The sequence below is a fragment of the Microtus ochrogaster genome, chromosome 15, assembly GCF_000317375.1.
Source record: "Microtus ochrogaster isolate Prairie Vole_2 chromosome 15, MicOch1.0, whole genome shotgun sequence".
NCBI lineage: Eukaryota > Metazoa > Chordata > Mammalia > Rodentia > Cricetidae > Microtus > Microtus ochrogaster.
The window spans coordinates 28,885,560-28,904,831 of record NC_022017.1 but is presented as its reverse complement, the minus strand read 5'-3'; the positions used below and the strand labels follow the sequence as shown (position 1 = coordinate 28,904,831).

Below are 19,272 nucleotides of genomic sequence, written 5' to 3'. Positions count from 1 at the left end.
GTGTGTGTGTGTGTGTGTGTGTGTGTGTGTGTGTGTGTGTGTGTGTTTGAAACAGGGTCTCTCTTCGTAGCCCTAGCTGTTCTGCAACTAGTTATGTGGAATAGGCTGGCCTAAAACTCTCAGAGAGAGATCCACCTGTCTCTGCCTCCAGAGTGGTGGGATTAAAGGCACGCACCACCATGCCAGGTCCACACCTGGTTTTATGTGGTATTGGCCATGCAAACACTCACCCAGCCGAGCTACCTCCCCAACACCTTGTTTTGTTTTAGTGTTGGACTTAAGGCCAAAGCCTCACTCGTGCTGAGCTATGTGACTGTTTTGTCTTCCTGGTGAGGATGCTCCTGCAGGGTGGGGCTGTGAGTGCCTTCGGGAGAGCTGACCTCAACAGCCCTCTCAGCTTGTGTCCAGTACCCAGAGCTGTTCCCTGGCTGCATCTACCTGTGTTTCTCTCTTCTCTTGTAGACGGAGTCCATAGCTGGTGAGGCCACTGAGCAGGGCAAGGCCGGGCCCTGCCCGAAAGGACACCAGAGTCCTTCACCGGCCCCTGTGCCTCAGAGCCCACAGGGCTCTCCTGCTGGCCCCACCATGACATCAGAGCCTACATCACCTCCAGTGGTGCCACCTCTCCACTCCCCCAAGTCCCCTGTCTGGCCCACTTTCCCCTTCCACCGGGAGGGCAGTAGGATCTGGGAACGTGGTGGTGGTATCGCTCCTCGGGACCTGCCCAGCCCTCTGCCTACCAAACGGACCAGGACATACTCAGCGTGAGTACATTGCCCTCCCCCAAGTCCCACGAACTTTCTCTAGGCCGGGGCTAAGCCTGCCTGTCCTCCCAGGAAGCTGTGCAACCTTCCAGTGACCTCTGTGTCACCTCCCTCATTCCTTCATCCCAGTTACGGTGACTGGAGTGCAGGGGTGAATGAGCCATGTCCGCAATTCGGAGAGGTTCTGAAGACTGGGTAAGGACTTAGCCTGGGGTGCAGTGAATTAGGACATCTAGATGAGTCCAAAGATGTGTCAGATGAAGAAGGAAGGGACTTGAGTAACATAGCTTAGGGATACATAGTGAGACCGGCTCAAAAATAAAACAAAACAAAAGGGCTTGAGTGTTATAGGTGGAACTTTAGAGCGAAGCTTTAGGGGAGGGTCGTGGACTGCCAGGGACTAGCCTTGGGCCTCTGGGGGGGGGGTGCTGGGTGAGGCCAAATGGGGAGGGTCTGTGGGAACCAAGGAGTTTTCCACTTATTGGTGGTGGTGGTATGTGTGTGTGTTTACCTACCACAGCCTGTTTACATGTATTTTTGATTATGATTGTGTGTGGTTGTGTATGCACATGTGTGTGTGTAGGTGTGTGTGTGTGGAGGCCGGAGGACAACTTTCTCAGGAGTGGGTTCTCTCCTTCCACCATGTGGGTTCTGGGGCTCAAGCTCAGGTGGTCAATCTTGACAAGGGCATTTTTACCCACTGAGCCATCTCCTTGTCTGTTTTCTGTTTTGGTTTTTTGAGATAGGGCTTTGGTTGGTTGTCTTACTCCAGATTTCTGAGTGTACTCTGTGCCTGGCTGCGAGGCGTTTGTTATCATTACTACTCTGGATAGCAAGCGTGCATTGTCCCGTGTCTGACCCAGGGACAGAGCAGATGCCCAATCTCTAGCACATGAAAATTAGTGGCCAGCAGTGGCTCAGTTGCCATGAGAGATGGCAAGGTGCCTCTTAGCTGTAGTTCTTTTCTTTTTTCTTTTTTTTTTTTAGTCAATTTAATTATTCGTTCTGAGATGGAGCCTGAGCCTTACACGTGGCAGGCAAACCACCTACCACTTAGCTCCACTCCGAAATCTCCCAAGCGGTAGCCATTAAAGTCTAAACTCAGGGTGGAAGGTGCTCTCTAGAGGGGCACTGATAAGGAGCCAGGAGGTGCCCTTGTACAAAACCGAGACACACTGGGCAGGCCATTGCCCCACTCTGGACCCCACTCTTTGTTACCTGCTGAATGGCAGTATTGTTGGGGGTCCAAGAACAGGCTCTCCAGGTCAAGCTCCAATCCCTTACCCTTTCCCCAGGACAGCTCGAGCCTCGGCCGGCCCCGTGTTCAAGGGCGTCTGTAAGCAGTTCTCCCGCTCACAAGGCCATGGCTTCATCACCCCGGAGAATGGCTCCGAGGATATCTTCGTGCATGTTTCTGAGTGAGTCCCCTCTATTTCCGTTTCTGATTGGGCCTTGTCTAAGTGTCCAGTGTCACCTGATCCTCCCCTAGCTGCTGAGGTGGGGGTTCCTGCTGGCTATCCCTGCTCTGAGGAGTCCTGGGATGGGGTGGGCTGGGGCCATTTAGGGATCAGTAGGCAGTCCCCAGAACCATGGTAATCACTGCTGAGACCCTGGGGTCCTATGCTAAGATCACAGGAGTCCTGAGAGGAGACCTGCTTCTCCGTCCCCAGAGAGGGACTTTCCAGATTGCCCTTTCACAGCCCAGAACACTTGGGCTCTGAGAAGTTGGCGGAGGGTTCCCTGGTCTAGCAAGGCTAGGGGCAAGGCCAGGGGCCACAGTGCTGTCTGCGGACGGGTTTGTTCTTGTGCTGATCCTTCCTCTTCTGTCCACCAGCATCGAGGGGGAGTACGTCCCCGTGGAAGGCGACGAGGTGACCTACAAGATGTGTCCCATCCCACCCAAGAACCAGAAGTTTCAGGCCGTAGAGGTGGTGCTCACTCAGTTGGCCCCTCACACTCCCCACGAGACATGGTCTGGCCAGGTCGTGGGATCCTAGGCAGGTGGGGGAGCATGCCCATGAGGAGGCAGGCAGCAGCCCGTTCTGTACTCCCACTGTGCTGCTGACCAGCCCTTGGGTGTGCTCGTTTGTCCGTCTGTCTGTGCTTTGTGGCCGTGAATGTGTGCTTCTGCCCACCTGTGACCCATGACTTGTGTGATCTGGCCTAGGGTTGGATGGAGTGCAGCCACCAGCCCTGCCTTGGCCCGTCTCTCCTTCCTCCAACCCTGCCACGGAAACACACGACCTTCTTGCCCTCTTACCTATATACCGTGGGCCTGCGTCGTGTTCTTGAGAACCTAGGGAGACCCCTCTCCCATGAGCCTGTTCCTCACTGCTGTCCTCAGACCCACTCAGTCTGGTTCCTAGCCCTGTCTGCTTGTGCTCCTGTCTCCTATGCTGGACCTGGGTGTCTGCTCTGGCCTGGATGCTTCCTCTCAGAAGCCAGGCCTCTGAGTACTTTGTAGGGGCCTCCCACTTTAGGGAGGAAGCAGACAAAACATGGTTCATGGCCAGCCTGTGCCATAACTTAGCTCATCTTCCTGACGCCATCTTTACGGTGCCCTGGAGGGAACATGGCATAGCCAGTCCTCTCTCCTCAGCCGGCAGAGGCTACTTTGAACCCCAAAAAGCTAGGTTCCTTCACGAGCTGGAAGAGCCAAGCTTATTCTGTCCCCAAGGTGAGGAGGGGACATGATTTCCTCCAGTTTGGACAGAACCATCTCTTCTGAGTGATGCACAAGCTCTGTGGATGCCCTGCCCAGTGCTGGCCATGACAGCGGCTGAGGATGCAGCGGTGGACTGACATACCACCTCAGGCAAGGCCAGATCCAGGCACCCAAAGGAATGGTCCTCAGTCAGGGAGACCACTGGCCTTGCCCACCCCCACCCCTCAAATTAGACCCTCTTCCCAAAGTTATACAATGGTTCCTATAGATCCCTGACAGGTCGGTAGCTGAAATGGCACTTATCTCGTCCATCCCTCAAGTGTGACTGTCCCTTTTATCTGGAGTCCGTCTGGGCTAAGATGTATCCCTTCTAGAGAGCCCATCACCTAACAGGAGGATAAGTGGAATCACAGGCTCAGGAAGGACCTGTCTCAACAGTGACCCTTATGAGACCTAGTCTGCAAGTAAAGCATGGGCCCAGGTGCCCAGCATGAAGGGGTCAGTGATTATCTAGGTGGCCTTTTAGGTGACCACAGGGTAGAGTCATTTGGGGTGTTTGTACCCCATCTTGTCCTAGAATAGAACCCTTTGCACAGAGGCTGGCAGCCTAGGACTGTTAAGTGTTGGCTCATCCCTCTTATTGGAAAAGACCTACCTATCTGACATCCCACTGTGAACTAGGCTTTTCCAGCAAGGTCTGTCCCTGAAGCACTGTCCTCTGTAACCATGAGGACCCGAGTTCAAATCCCCAACATGCCTGTCACCCACCACTGCGTGACAGAGACAGGCAGATCCTTGACAGAGAACATGTTGGTACAGGTTGACCCCAGGGCCACCCAGGCCTCCCTCCTCCGAGCGTGCCCTCTTCGGGCATCAGTTCGAGGCTGCCTGAGTGGTGGGGGGCATCAGGCCTCCTCTCTCCTCTTGGGTCCTGCGATGCTGAGTCAGAAACCTCCCCACCCAGACCCCAGCCACGGACTACCCATCCCTCCTAACACTGGCAATAAACTCAACTGTGACCCAGCCTGCTCCTGAGCTGCCTGTCTGTGAGGGTCCTTGGGGAAGGGGCTGAGGAAGTACAAAGCATGTTGGCCATGTCTGGGGCTTCAGTGGATCAAAGACATTCTGGGACAAGCCCCTGTCCCTGTATTTTCTCATCGGCAGAGTGTGGCCCTACTCGCATGTGACAGGAACCATCATATCTTCAGACACATCTAACACACCTTGTCTTAGGAATTTTAATATTGCAACAGTCTATTTAGTAGTGCCCCTCCCCTGCCTCTCTGCCCCTTGTCAGTCTGTGGCCAGCAGGCTCCACAGAACTCACATGCCTCCCTTCAGAGTGAATCCTAGTCTGTCCCGAAGATCAGCAGAATCAGAAGCCAGGGCCATCAGTGGAGTGCAGGAATAAGCATTATCAGGAGGCACCTGGCCGGAGACAGTTGCCACACAGATCTTGGTTCTATGTGGGTGGACCTTGTGCCCATATGATGCTGCATGCCGGTCCAGAGTGGGAACCTTGGCACCCCATGGTTCTTTCTTCAGGCCCGGACAGAGTTCTTTGAAGGTCCCAGTGCTCAGTGGTGGTCACTGTCAGGCCTCGTGGGCTGTCTCTGGGAAGAAAAGTTCTCGGCATCGTTGGACAGTATCCTGAGGGGAGACCACGCTATGGCCGACAGTCCGGGGGTCTGCATAGATCTCAAAGTCATTGCCACCCTGCATTCAGAAGGAGGACACGGAAAATGTGATCTTAGGTGATGCCCACAGGGTAGGAGGTGCCCAGGACTGAGGCCCAAGAGACACCCTTCCCATCCCAGCTCCTGCCGACCTGCCTCTCCTTGGACCTGCCAGGAATCCCACCATCCTGGCTTCTCAGATCTACCCCAACCTGCTGTGTACCATGGAACAAGTGTCCAGCCCTCTTTGGCCCCTGGTCTTCTGAACTGCAGAGTCGGAGCACTGATTATCTCCTGGGAGGCCCTGACAGGTCTCTGTTCTATCGCCTGTGTCCCTAGCCTTGACCTCAGGTGCTTTGGGTTATGGGGACCTGGGCAGGGCCACACTCACAGGACTGGTCTCATTCCCAAAGAAGTGGATGATGTCGAAGCTGTCCTCATCCAGGCTGTCGAGGCAGTAGCGCTTATCCCAGCCCTCGGGGAAGACGTCGAAGCTTATCATGCCTCCTGTGGATGATGTGGGGGTCATGACAAAAGCCTGAGAGGGACAGACAAGGCTGGCAGCTTGTCAGGGAAGCTCACGAGGCTAAGTTGAGCAAAACATGCTTTTTTTTTTTTTTTTTTTTTTTTGGTTTTTCGAGACAGGGTTTCTTTGTGGCTTTGGAGCCTGTCCTGGAACTAGCTCTGTAGACCAGGCTGGTCTCGAACTCACAGAGATCCGCCTGCCTCTGCCTCCCGAGTGCTGGGATTACAGGCGTGCGCCACCATCGCCCGGCAAAACATGCTTTGTTTTTGAGACAGAATTGTGTACCCAGTTTGGCTTTGTACTATGCAGCCAAGAAAGGCCTTGAATCCCCATCTTCCTGCTTCTACTTAAGTGCCAGGATTAGAGACACGTGGCGAAGTGCCTGGCTCTAAGACGCTTTGTTCATTCAACAACCCTGAGAGCCACCAAGCAGACTTGGGATTTGTAGGGTCTCATCCAGGCCGGCAGCAAGCAGGAGCAAAGGTGCTCACTCAGTCAGCATGGCCAGAGAGAGCCAAGGCGACACTAAGCTGGGACACAAACCACAGTGGGAGTAGCCAGGGGGCTCCGGGCAGCAGACACAATGGTAGGTTCTAAGTGACCATGGCATCTGCTCTCCCCTCTGGCTACTGGAGAACAAGCCGAGATGGCGGACGACCCAGGAGTCTCGGGGAGCAGCTAGTGGCAGGAGTTGAGTTGCCAGCTTCGGAAAGATCTATCTGTGGAGCCCTCGACTACTAGCCAGTTGGACTGGGCACGGGAAGGGTGAGGACCAACGTCAGGCGGTCATTGGACAAGGCGGGCAAAACCGGCACAGGTAAATAGGGTCCCCTGATGGGCCCAAGCCCACCGCAGGAAAGGCGTACCTCGGGAGAACCTCAGCCCCTTGCCAGCAAACTCCGTCTTCAGGGCTTCCACGAATTTCTCTCGGATCTTCTCCTTCTGTATAGGGAAGGGTATGAATTGGCTCAGAGGGCCTTCTGTAAGCCACACCTGTAACCCCCACCAGCTCCCTGATTATCTAGATGAGTGTGGCCCCCAATACAAATGGGGCAACAAACCTCCTTGCCTTGGTGTCAGTGCTGGGGCCTAGCCCCAGAAATGGGGGTATGGAGGCACAAGAAGAAAGGCGGAGGGTATGGGAACAGAGTCAGGTTGGATTCACCCTGAGATCTATAGGCTAACTGGGTTCTAGGCCTGCTGGCTATGCTGCTTAGCTGTGTGGCCCTAGGCAAGTTACCTGACCTCTCTGGGCCCATTCCCAGAACTAAACGATAGAGAAGAAATTAGTGGCTACTGTCTGCTTCTCAAGGAAAATCAGAACTGAGAGATGTGAGCCCCCTCTTGGCCTTGATTTTGCCTTCCTAGCAGGTGGTACGCCCCAGAGATAGGACTGTGGGTGCTCGCACTCTGAGGAAATGTAGCTCAGAGCTCAGGGCTGGGGGCTGCGCTTCCCTCCTAGCCGATCGGCTAATGATTGGACGGCGTCATGTGCCAAGCCCAGCCCTAACATGTCCAGTGCCATGACCCTAAGCTGCTCAAGGCAGGGTCCTTATCTAAGCACAGTGTCCTGCCACCCCTCCCTGGAGTCTACAGGAGATTTAGGAAAGCACGTGCCATCAGGACTGCGTACGAACACACAGCTCTCAGAAACAGCCACACGTCCCAGTCCTAGCAGAGCTGAGAAAGAACAGCGATGAGGGAAGGGGTTGGGGATGCCAGCCCTCCCCCAGCCTTCCCTGCTGCTCCAGGCCAGGCCCATCAGCTGTCCTCCATTCCCATCCCGTCAGTAAAGCTGCCCTCCCAACCTGGGTAAACAGGAGGCAGAGCTAGGACTGGAAACCTAGAGAACATGGGAAGGGGCCGCCTGGCTAGGAGGTTGTCAGTGATCAATCTTCCCTGTCCCTTAGCCCTGTGTCCACTGCCTACCGGAGGCCTCTGTGCATTGTGGGAGTTGTACTTTAAGACCTACTCACGCTCAGGGAAACACCGGGGACCAGTGAGCCACATCAAAGACATACTCAGCAACCAACTCCCTAAGTGACCCGCGATGACAGTCACTTCTCTGAGCCTTGGTTTCCGCATCAATACGATGGGAATACACCTGTTCATTCATTCAAAAGCATCCGTGGCAGGCAGGCACAGTGGGACACACCTACAATACCAGCCAACAGGAAGCCGCCTATTGGATGCCAGCACCGTGACACAGTGAGTCTGAGGCCAGTCTGGGCCCACACTAAGAAGACACTGCTTCAAAAAGAAAATGTTTTGAGCGGGGCAGTGGTGACACACGCCTTTAATCCCAGCACTCGGGAGGCAAAGGCAGGTGGATCTATGTAAGTTAGAGGCCAGCCTGATCTACAAGATCTAGTTCCTGGATGGGCCGCAAAGCTAGAGTAACCCTGTCTCGAAAAACCAAAAATAGAAAAAAAGGAAAAGAAAAGAGAATGTTTCTTGGGGTGGGGTTGTTGTGGGTCAGTGTCAGAGCACTGCCTAGCATGTACGAGGCCCTGCGATCCATTCCCAGGACCACTGACCTCTGCACAGGACATGGAAGGGGTGTGGGGCTGAATGTGATTGGGGCAGTAAGGGTGGAGAAGAGGAGAGCCCGGTCTGGGTGGTGTGCTTCCGGCAGAAGGCCCAGGGAGGAGGAAACTGCTGTCTCTAGAATGATCAGAAGCCACGGCTGCAATGCGGGCAAAGGAAGAGTGGCTGGCTGAGTCAGGGTGAGAACGCGAGAGCAGGGGCGGATGAACTCACACCACCCCTGACGTGTCTGCAGAAATGATCCCCCGAAAGGGGTGATGAACTGGGAGGCAAGCAACACACCCGGTGATGTTTAGGGAGGTGGTTGGTGTATAAGCTGAATAAGGGGGCGCGTACTTGTAACCCCAGCATTTGAGAAACTAAGGGAGATCACAAGTTCAAAGCCAACCTGGGTAAATACCAACATTTGAGAGGATTTGGTGTGTTCTGGATGCGAGTGAGAACATGGCAGCTGCAGACAGAAGGGGGGAAGGCTGAGCCAGAGGAGGGCAGAGAGATGCCTTGGGGCTCTGAGGGGGCATGAGATGCTGCCCAGCCAGCCCTGGGGAGCCACAGAAGGCTTGTTACTGGGGAGATACAGTCAGATGTGTTCTAAAGGTTCTCAAAGGCGGGCTGGAAGCAGAGGGGACAGAGGACAAGGGAAGGGGCTCAGTTAACTGAGGACAAGCGGGTGGGAGCCTAGAGTTGTTGGTAGGAATGTGGCAGCGGTACTGAGGTGATAACATAGGAAAGGAGACCAGCAATGACAAAAAGAGGCTGGTGTGCCACAGAAATGACACACAGGTGCCCTAGTGTGAACCCAAAACTCCTCCTCAAAACCCATTTTAATGATGAGAAAGCAAAGCTCAGAGTGCTGAGTGACAGGGCCTATGGGCCTACGGCTGCCCAGCAAACAGCACCTTGTCCAGTTCAGAGAATTCGATCCTCTCCTCCAGGGTGCAGCTGCGGCCGATGGGCGAGATGTTCAGCATGCCGTTCCGGAACTCAATGAAGGTTCCACTGGGGCGATGAAGAAAAGGGGGTGAGAAAGCCAGAAGCCATGGGAAAGAGGGGAGAACAGCTCTGAATTCAAATCCTGTCCCCACTAGAACCACAGTCTCCCTGGACTTCACAGGGTAAAAGAATCAACCCACGCATAAGTTAGGGTCCTGGACCTGTGGGTATGTAGCTCATTGGGAGAACACTTGCCTAGCATGCGCAAGGTCCCCAGGTTCTAACCCTAGCTGCAGAAAAAAACATCAAGGGGGTCCATGTGAGGGACTCCCACTCTCTTCCCCCAAGCCCAGCTCAGTGGGGCCTCACCGCTTCTTGGGTAGTCTGAGCAGAGCCATGTAGCTGAGACAGAAGTTGATCAAGTCCTGCAGGAGCTCCTCTCCCAGGTGGTTCTGGATCGTCTGTGGAAGGAACACAAGGCTCGCACTGTGGCATACACAGGACAGAGGGAACCAGCTTGGAAAAGTGGGGTGCCCCAGCTAAGGCCTGGGGACACTGACCTGCTTGGAGAGGAGCCGTCCATGTTTGTACTGCACTGTCCCGTTCTCGGCAAACACATAATCAAACTTCTCAATGACTTGGGACCCATGGATAAGCCGGAGAGAAAGAAAGCATTAGACAAGGACCCACTGTGCTTGGGGACAAAGCAAGCCCTAGGGACAAAGCCCGTGCTGTTTGGCTTGGCGGTCTGTCCATCCTAAACCGGCTTTTCCAGCACTTCCTCAACCTCTGCTTTCTTCTACACCAGCCAGTCACTCCTCTAGCCATTGCTCCGGTAGGACTTTCTGCTGGGGCAGCCCCTGGCTCCGCATCCTTCAAATCCAGCTCCCTCTTCTGGAAGGCTTCCCAGGAATGACCAAGAGAGACGCCATTTCCACTCTGCCCTCCCATAGCCCTCAGCCCTCCCCAGTGAAGACTCTATTCCCCGTTCTCAGTCTCTCTGCAGAGAAGTTTGCAGCTCTGAGGGCTACAAGAAGCAGTTGGGAGTCAGGAGGCCCAGAGAGCGTGGCTGGGAAGCCCTGCGGCACCTGGGTGGTAGGTGACCGTGGGGGAAGGAGGCGTGGACAGATGACGTAGAGAGTCTGGACTTGCCAGAGAATAAATGAGGAGATAAGGAAAAGGGATAAAGGGGAAAAGATCTTTTTTATTCCAAAAAGATAAGGAAGCTTCTGGCTTGAGGGGCTCTTCCTGACAATAAGACGAAACTAAGTATTTCCAAGTTACTTCAGTTTCCCTATTAAAAACAAGATAATCAGCTGGACATGGTGGCACTCGCCTTTGATCCCAGCACTCAGGGCAGAGGCAGGCGGAGCTCTGTGAGTTCCAGGCCAGCCAAGGCCTCACAGAGAAAACAAAAAAGATTAAGAAGTAGCCAGGCGGTGGTGGCGCACGCCTTTAATCCCAGCAGGCGGATCTCTGTGAGTTCAAGGCCAGCCTGGTCTAGAAGAGCTAGTTCCAGGACAGGAACCAAAAGCTACAGAGAAACCCTGACTAGAAAATAAAAAAATAAATAAATAAAAAGATTAAGAAGTAATAAACAAACAAACAAACAGAAACCCAGAGTCCGCACAGAACACGCATGGCCTAAGGGCAAGAGGCTGCCTGCTCTGCTTCTAGCCTTTGTTCCAGAAGTTAGCACAGTGAGGACTACCAGGTACTCACTAAATGTCTGTTCACTGGGGCACCTGGGGCTTCTCCTTCTGCCCCATAGAAGCAGGAGAGGTGCCCACATATGTCCCAGCTCCACACTCCTACCTGCCCTACCCCAACGCACGCCGGAAGAGGCCGCCGTGCCTACCTTCATCCCCATCGCCCAGCTGCTCAGCGATCTTGGAGTAGTCAGAGCCTCCCACCACACCAATCTGCACCCTGCTGCGAAGCTTCTGCAGGAAGGCTGATACCTCAGGGTCAATTTTCTGTGTGGGATGGGAAGGACAAAAAGACTCCGGTTATCAAAAAATCTGGTCCCTCAATCTGGGCAGAGGTGGTAAGCCCAGCACTCAGGAGGCAGAGGAAGGAGAATCTCCGAGTTTGAGGCTAGCCTGGTCTACATAGAGAGTTCCAAGAGAGGTTCCAAAGCTACACAGAGAAACCCTGTCTCAAAATGACAACAATAAAAATGTCTGGGACCTCTACTTGGCTCTTAGTGCTCAGAGACAGGGAACCCGCCCTCCACCTGAATCTGAGCACCCCTAATTAAAAAGCCAGAATTGTAAAGTGCAAAACTGCTTGAGCACTAACACGATGCCCAAATTCCACAGGTGACACCTCAAGTCAGGTGTCACAACCAAGACAGAAATACACTAAAAACACTGCACAGATAGGGCGGGGGTGTATTCTCATGCCAGAGCGCTAGTCTGGAATGCCTGTGGTCTTGGGTTTGAAAAGTAAGGTATGGAAACAAAAAGCACAGCTGGGCGGTGGTGGTGCACGCCTTTAATCCCAGCACTCAGGAGGCAGAGGCACGCGGATTTCAGTGAGTTCCAGAACAGGTTCCAAGGCTGCATGGAGAAACCTTGCCTTGAAAAAAACAAAACAAAACCGAAAACCAAAGCCGCGTGTAAGGTCCAAGGAGTGGGTTTGGTGAGTGGAGGAGCCTATCTTGAGGTCTAACAACCTGAGTTCAGTCCCAGGGAGGCCCGTGATAAGAGAGAGGTCCTCTGACCTTCACACTCTCAATGAGGTGTGTCCTGTCACACACGTGCATATAAAATGTAAAACAAACAAAATAAACTGTCTTCAGAGTAGAACACGGTAAAGCTGGATGCGATGGCGCATGCTTATAATTCCAACACGGAAGAGCAGTTCAAAGGCACTGCGAGCTCTGTCTTTGAGAGTGAAGTTCTGTCTAAAAGAATAATTTTTTGAGAGCATTAGGAGTTGTCTTTAGGCTAATCTCATCAGTTATACCTAAAATACAAATGAATTTTGTGTTTACATGTGGGTCCCATTGCCGTCATAACTCATTATGTCTATGCTCAGAATCTGAAGAATATCTAAAACCTCAAACATTTCTGGATGCAAACGTTCCAAATCAAAGACTCTTCACTTGCACAAGGCAGAGACCTCAGAAGCTCCACCTGCTAAGCGCGGCTCCGGTGACTGAGCAAAGCGCTTTGCTGTTCTTTGCTTGGTTTCCTCTTTTATAACGGTCTCCACGGCAGGAGCCACTTAAAGGAGATCACAGCTACCCTGGGATGAGAGAAGTGTTCAAAGTGTATACAGATTCTCCACCGAGGAAACCTGAACAGGTGAGTCAGAACTCAAACCTCCACATACTCAGATATCCAAGATCAGAGCTAGAGAGCATGGTAGGAGGGGAACAGGAGCTCCCGAGTGCTATCCACGAAAGTATACGTTGGTGCAATTGTTTTGGAAGGCAATTTGGCAAGAGCCAGTGAAACATAAAAATGCCCATACCCCAAACAGCATTTCAATTTCTCTTGCCTAAGGCACATACAGCAGTTCCTTGGGGTATGGTTTAGAACAGTGAAAATAGCAAGCAACTCCCAAGCTTATCGGCCAGACAATGACACAGGCTTCCTCGGAACTAGTACCAGGCTAGGGTACAGATAAGGCCAGATCTCTGCTTTCAACAAAGCTAGGTCCTAAAACGTGCAGTTAACTGTCTGAGGCTAGTTGTCGGAAGCCACAGGCAGGATAACACCGAGTCAGTAACAGCAGTGCAATACAATTTATATTTCCTATGGGCAGAGAGATCCAGATAAAAACACCAAAGTCATACTACATAGACAATAGTAAACCTTGGGGAAAGGGCTGGCCCTGGGACACTGGTAAGGTCGAAGTGGTCTTTAGCCTTTAATGGTTGCATTCTCTGCAAAAAGAATGCACTTGTGAATACATGTATAATTAAAAATTAATGGCCTAGCAGTAAACAAATTGGCAGGCAGTTACTGTCCAGGCCTTGCCAAGTCAGTGCAGCACAGGGTCGGGAGAGGCATGCCTAGGCGGGACGGCTCTCTTTCGCATCTTCAATTCTCATCCACCCCTTCTGGAAAGAGAGGTGGCTGATCCCTTCTAGGGAAGGGCTATCGGGAGGCTAAGACTTGGGTTCCCACCAGCTTCTGCTTTGGAAGAATTCTCAGGTCATCCCCGTTGTCCCCGCAAGGGAAAGTGGACCACTGGAATGATGGGCAGGAAAGACCATGGATGAGACAGAGGGAGGAGCAAAGATCGGAACCATAAAGTGCGATGGAAAGAAAACACACTCCCACTTACACTGACTCAGTGACCCTCTTGCAACCAGACTAGCCCTGGGGCCTCTCACCACACATGGGTGGAGCCAAAACGACACCACCAACAAAAAAACAAAACTCGTCAGAAAAGCAGCTCTCTCCCTCCTACCTGCGGTGGAAGGTAAAACCCTTAAGAGGCTTAAGAAACTAAACCCAGGCTTAGGCCTGGGGACGCCAGGGTGGAATGGCTTGAAGACCTTTCTTGCCCTCACTAGAGGGCGACTGAGGGCTTGGGAGCGCGCCGAGCTCTGCCTGAACACCGCGTTCTCTAGCTTGAGGACTGGCTAGTTGTGCATCCTAGGGCTGAAATAAGGGTGGGAGCATCCTAGACCCCCCAGGCTGGGTCTGTGGAAGCCATGGGACCGGGACACCTGGCCTCCCACCCGTGGACGCTCCTCCCAGGACTGGATCCAGATTCTGCGCGCTCAGGAAAAAACCTGGGCGCCCACCCGCGAAGCGCTGCGGCCTGGAAGGCCCTGGGTCCCATCTCCCTGGGGACAGGGACCGATACCATTGCGCTCCACATTCCCCACCGGGTGGCGTGGGTGTCCGCGATCACATGGCTGCGCGCCCCACGCTGGATCACGGATGTTCGCGTGACACTCGGCAGGAGCTGCCAAACCTCGGAGCCCTTACCTGGCGAGCGGGCGTGAGGGTCCCGTCCACGTCAAACAGGCAGAGGATGCGCTCTTTCCTGCGGGCGCCCTCGACGGCGACAGCCATGGCTGCAGCACCGCGCGCCAAGCGCTGTCGCCGCAGCAGCAGCAGCAGCCGGGGTCGGGCGCGACAGAGGTCGGGCGGGGCCGGGGCGGGGCCAGTGCGCGGCACGGGGCGGAGCATCGGCCATCGGTCCTCCCTCGAGGGAGCGGGGCCCGAGCCGCCGAAAGCGGACTCTACTGGCACCTAGGATGGAGGGGCGTGGTAATGGGCGGGATCAGAGCTCTGGACCGACAGAGACAGGAACAGGCGGGGAAAGGGGTAGAACCGGAAAGCAGTGTCGGGCCAGGATTGGACTTTAGTTGGTTGCGAGTGATTGCAGGGCACGCCCTACGGGGGTGGAGGTGGGGCGAGGGTGGGGCTCAGAGCCCGGCTGCTCGTGGTTCCTAAGGTTTGTAGGGCGAAGGGGGAAGAAATCTCCGGAAAAACCTGGTGCACTGCCTTACCTGTAATCCAGCACTTGGGAGGCTGCTTGCGCCGCCATTGCCCAGCTATTATTCTTAGTTATATTTTTTGTTTATTTGTGTGTGGGCAAATGCATGTAACAGCACATGTGTGGAGGTCAGAGGGCAATTCGGAAGAGCCGCTTCTCTTCCTCCACCATTGTAGATCCCGTAAATCTCCCGGCATTAGGTTTGCACAGGTGCCTTTACCCAATTGAGCCACACTAAATGCATTTGATGTAGGTTTGAGCATGAGGGTTAAGAAAAACAGCAGCCATTTGTTAGAAGGCCCAGGACTCATCTCTCTGTTTTCCTCATGACTGCCCAGCCTAACCACAGGCCTCTGGCCATGAGAACACGGCCTACATAGCTCCATGTGGAAGACTGTTGGGGGAGAGGTTGACCCACCAAGAAACAAAGGGTGAATAAAGGAAAAAGGCCACCATGTGACAAGAACCTGACCCAATCTGTGGGCTTCAGGGACTGACAGTTGTTGACGGTTTTTCAGCATTCTCATGTCAGATCCAAAAAGTGCCCAGGTTCTCAGTCTGGCCTTCCTGATTATTTTGTTAACTTCAAACTTGTCCACAAGACTCCATGGGCTAAGCCGGGCGGTGGTGGCACACGCCTTTAATCCCAGCACTCGGGAGGCAGAGGCAGGAAGATCTCTGTGAGTTTGAGACCAGCCTGGTCTACAAGAGCTAGTTCCAGGACAGGCTCCAAAACTACAGAGAAACTCTGTCTTGAAAAAGAAAGCAAAACAAACAAACAAAAAACCCAAGTGTCCAGGCTGGGGTATGAGTCTTTCCTGATCGCAGGTGTCTTGAGTAAAGGCCATGAAACCATGAAGTTCCCCAAAGAAGCCAGAGAAGCAGTGAGGCCGTCATGGGACTTCTGGCTGGAGATGGTCTGTGGTCTGTGGCCATATTCATAGTCAGTTTCATAATGCTGGTGGATCTGATGCACCGGCACCCGCGCTGGACTGCCTGCTACCCGCCAGGCCCTGTGCCATTGTCTGTATGGTGCAGCCTGCTGCAAGCGGACCTCGAGAATATGCCGCACAGCTTGTACGAGGTGAGGGGATATGATGGTGGAGGGCAGCCGAGGCATGGTGCACCTAGCTGCCCACGGTGCTGAAGCCACAGGCATTCAAGAGGAACCGTTAAGGTTGCTGTGCTTCCTGAGGGAGGGCCCTGCAGGCCTGAGGACACTCAGCCTTCCAAGGGCAGAAACATGGCAACACAATGGCAGGAAGCTGGTGCAGGATTAGTTGGATAGAGCAGAAGTCATGGAGGCCCCAAGTCCCTTCTGATCCCTTCAGTGAATGAAGGGTCAGGGCTGTGGGAGAGGGATGAGGGTATAGAGCAGCATGGTGGTCAAGAAACCAGGAGGAGAGAGGTGCTGTGGTTGATGTGTGGTCTCAAGATCACCACTGACCTCCAGGAACCGGAGATTCCTCATGTATGTTGGGATGCTGAGGGACCCCGTGGCAGTTCCCTGGCTCTAGAAAAGACTACAGCTGGGTGATCTCTAATCTATTATGAATTCTTTGCTGAACATAGAAAATGAGACGCCCGAGGCAGAGGCAGGCAGATCTCTGTGAGTTCGAGGCCAGCCTGGTCTACAAGAGCTAGTGCCGGGACAGGCTCCAAAGCTACAGAGAAACCCTGTCTCGAAAAACTAAAAAATAAAAATAAAAAAAGAAAAGAAAACGAGACACCCAAGTCACAAAACGCCAGATCTCAGACTGGGATGGAGCTCAGTGGTAGAGCATTTGCCCAGGGTATGTGAGGTCCTGAGGTCAGTAACAAGACACAAATGCATGTACTCATGCAGGCATGCACAATATATTAAGACTGGTATGGTGAGCCTGGGTCTGGAATCGGCTGGGGGCTTCCACTTTATGATTGCTCTGTCCCTCCTCCTCCTCTTTAGCTTCAGTATTGCTTCAGTGACGTGTTCAGCCTGCAGGTGGTCTGGAAGCCCACGGTCGTGATCAATAGACTGAAGGCCATGTATGAGATGCTGGTGACCCGTGGAGAGGACACTGCTGCCCATCCCCGAATGCCAGTCTGTGAACACCTGGGCTTTGGGCCTAAATCCAGAGGCAAAGGCTGCAGCAGGGGACTGGGAGGGGGGGGGGTCAGGAGCTATGTCATGGATAGGCTTGTGGGCAGCAACTAGAGGAAGTACAGGGCCTAATGGAAGTGGTGATGTAGTCAAGCAATGCAACGAAAAGTTGATGAGTGTTGACAGCAGAGGACAACACAGTCAAGGTGTCCTGAGTAACACACAGATGTCCCTGTGGCGTTAGCACCTTACGGGCCTGAGTGGTGAGATTAGCGGCGATTCTCTGTGTCCACCCTGTGCAACTTCGGCCTGGGCAAGAAATCCTTGGAGCAGTGGGTGACGGACAAGGCAGGCCACCTCTGTGACGCCTTCGCAGACCAGGCTGGTGGGTGATGGGTGAGGGGTGCAGAGGGGCACAGGGAGACATGAGCAGCACAGTGACTTGCTTAACTCTCTACTCCCAGGACAACCCTTCAATCCCCACAGTCTCCTGAACAAAGCTGTGTGCAATGTGATCTCGTCCCCCACTTTTTTGCTTATCGCTTTGAGGATGAAGGCCCTTACCGCACCAGAATTTTAAAATAACAGAAGAACATTTGGAATAACTTTCTGGCTTTATTCCTGAGGTAGGAGACTCAAGGCAGTCTGCAGAGCCATGTTTATGCTTGTCCATCCTCCCAGGGGCAGTTGTGTGCCAAGGCCATGGGAAGGTTTTCTGGGCGTCAGCTATGGGTGGAAAGACCTGAAACTTGACAAACCTCTGAAAGTAGGAGGGGAAAAGTGGGTCAAAGTCAGGGTTTCTAGAAAGGGAGACAACCTGTACCCTCTGTCTACATGGAAGCCACACAAGCCTGTGGTTTCCAGGATAGAATATTCGTTCTGTTTACCCAGGCTGCAAGAGCCTGAAGGATGGCACTGAGGAGGAGGCAGGTGATGGGTGTGGACAAACAGGCTCTGGATCCTGGTAAGGGAGCCTGGGAACTGAGACCGAGTAGAGGAGGCACTCAGGGGCCAGCCACGTGGTGCGTGGGTAAGGAGCTTGCCAAACAAGCCTGGAGATCTGAGTTTGATGTCTGGGATCCACATAGGGTACAGAATGATGGGCCCTATCCATTGTCCTATTCCATGCTAACACACACCATTGCACATGAGCCCCATATACAATAATTATTAATTAATACTTTAAAAAGAAGAAGCACTGGGATTTCTTCTTTGGTTGTCACGGGTCCTTAATTCCTTCCCAATGCTCCTGCTCATCCCAGGGCTGGTTGACGAGGTCTTCCCATGGCAGAAGGTGTTCGTGGCCATGTTGGAGAAGCTGTGGACCGAGCACAAGATGACCGGGGACCCTGACTAGTCACTCGAGACGTGACTGACGCCTTCCTGGCTGAGGTGGAAAAAGTGAGGGTCAGCTGGGCAGTGGTGGCAAACAGCTTTAATCCCAGCACTTGGGAGGCAGAGACAGGTGGATCTCTGTGAGTTCGAGGCCAGCCTGGTCAACAGAGTGAGTTCCTGGATAGGCTCCAAAGCTACAGAGAAACCCTGTCTCAAAAAACAAAACAGAAAACAAAAGAAAGAAGAAAAGAAAACGTGAGGAACAGCTGTAAGAGATGAAACCAGAGTCACTGATTAAAGGGGCCCCTGGATTCTGAGGCCGGGCAGTGGCTCAGCACCTAGGCTACCTGGAGAGAGCAGGAGGGTATTGTGGGGTTTCCTCTGTTCTCCTCTGAGCCCACCCTCTCTGCTGGCTCAGGCCAAGGGGAAACCTAAGAGCAGCTTCAGTGATGACAACCTGCGTCTGGTGATAGCTGGCACATTCCCTACATGGGTGGTGACCACCTCAACCACACTGTCCTGGGCTCTGCTGCTCATGATCCTGTACCCAGCTGTGCAGAGTGAGCCTGGCTGGGGCTGGGAAGGAGAAAAGAGAGGCACACTCCCTGATCTTACTTGAGACACTCATGGCTGCCAACACTGGTTTGACTCAGACTCCTGCAGGAGTTTTGGTATCTAGACCGTAACACAGAGGCAGGAGAGGTCAAGGTGCGGCCTTTGGCTCCTTAACTGAGGGGATGCTGTCCCTCCAGGCTACTTCCAACAAGAGATCAATGATGTCATAGGCTGTGGAAGCCCAAAAATGTGAGCCTGTGTCCACATTGACCAAAGGTCAGAGAGTTGGACTTTACCTCTCTCCTTCAAGGTTACTGTGTTCCTAACCACAAACAAAGGCCCCACCTAGATTTAGGTCAGAGAGTTGGGCTTTCTCTCCAGGTTATTGCCAACAGGTGTTACTAATGTTGCTAAGATCCAGACCTTGTCTTTCAGGAATAGAGAAGTAATTGTTTCTACCTCAAACAAAAGTCTAAGGATCCTACTAAGATTCCAGTTCCTTTAAGGAGGTAGCATAGGTTTTCACCTAGGGAGTGGTTGGCCTAAGGAATGTTTTAGTCTAGGGTGTGAGCGCCTCTTGTTTTGTTCTAGCAATGGACTGTTTAACTAGGCTGTGGCCCGTGACCTTCATCTGGCCAGTTCACTTCCTTGTATCCCGTTAATGCAGTTTTTTGTCTCACTCCTACCTTTTGGGGTCAGGGGTATTTTAAGCAATCGGAAATTAA

At 53.2% G+C, this 19,272-nt stretch overlaps 2 protein-coding genes and 1 pseudogene across 2 annotated transcripts in view; 2 read left to right on the top strand and 1 right to left on the bottom strand.

Annotated features, from left to right (window-relative positions):
- Csdc2 (cold shock domain containing C2) overlaps positions 1-4,452 on the top strand; it is a 12,348-nt gene extending 7,896 nt beyond the window's left edge. Inside the window, exons 2-4 of the mRNA XM_005354476.2 lie at positions 463-764; positions 2,060-2,182; positions 2,599-4,452. Of these exons, the coding sequence (XP_005354533.1) occupies positions 586-764; positions 2,060-2,182; positions 2,599-2,761 (465 nt within the window). The 5' untranslated portion in view covers positions 463-585 and the 3' untranslated portion in view covers positions 2,762-4,452. The remainder of the gene's footprint in view (positions 1-462; positions 765-2,059; positions 2,183-2,598) is intronic.
- Positions 4,453-4,644: 192 nt separating this feature from the next.
- Positions 4,645-14,222, bottom strand: Pmm1 (phosphomannomutase 1). Its single transcript, XM_005354475.3, has 8 exons — positions 14,064-14,222; positions 10,970-11,087; positions 9,672-9,748; positions 9,481-9,572; positions 9,078-9,177; positions 6,498-6,573; positions 5,497-5,612; positions 4,645-5,145 (listed from the first exon to the last, which is right to left on the bottom strand). Exons 1-8 carry the CDS (start codon positions 14,148-14,150, stop codon positions 5,023-5,025), a joined length of 789 nt encoding a protein of 262 aa, XP_005354532.3. The 5' UTR covers positions 14,151-14,222; the 3' UTR covers positions 4,645-5,022.
- A 1,250-nt stretch (positions 14,223-15,472) lies between these two features.
- The window catches only part of LOC102001182, a 7,306-nt pseudogene continuing 3,506 nt past the window's right edge, over positions 15,473-19,272 (top strand).

What these genes read in the sequence shown, in the direction of transcription:
- Pmm1 (XM_005354475.3), bottom strand. Translation starts at nt 14,150, where the DNA reads ATGGCTGTCGCCGTCGAGGGCGCCCGCAGGAAAGAGCGCATCCTCTGC. An exon ending in GCTGGGCGATGGGGATGAAG is followed by an intron (nt 9,749 to 10,969) that starts GTAGGCACGGCG and finishes ATGGGTCCCAAG; the next exon opens with TCATTGAGAAGTTTGATTAT. An exon ending in AATTCTCTGAACTGGACAAG is followed by an intron (nt 6,574 to 9,077) that starts GTGCTGTTTGCT and finishes TTCCCTATACAG; the next exon opens with AAGGAGAAGATCCGAGAGAA.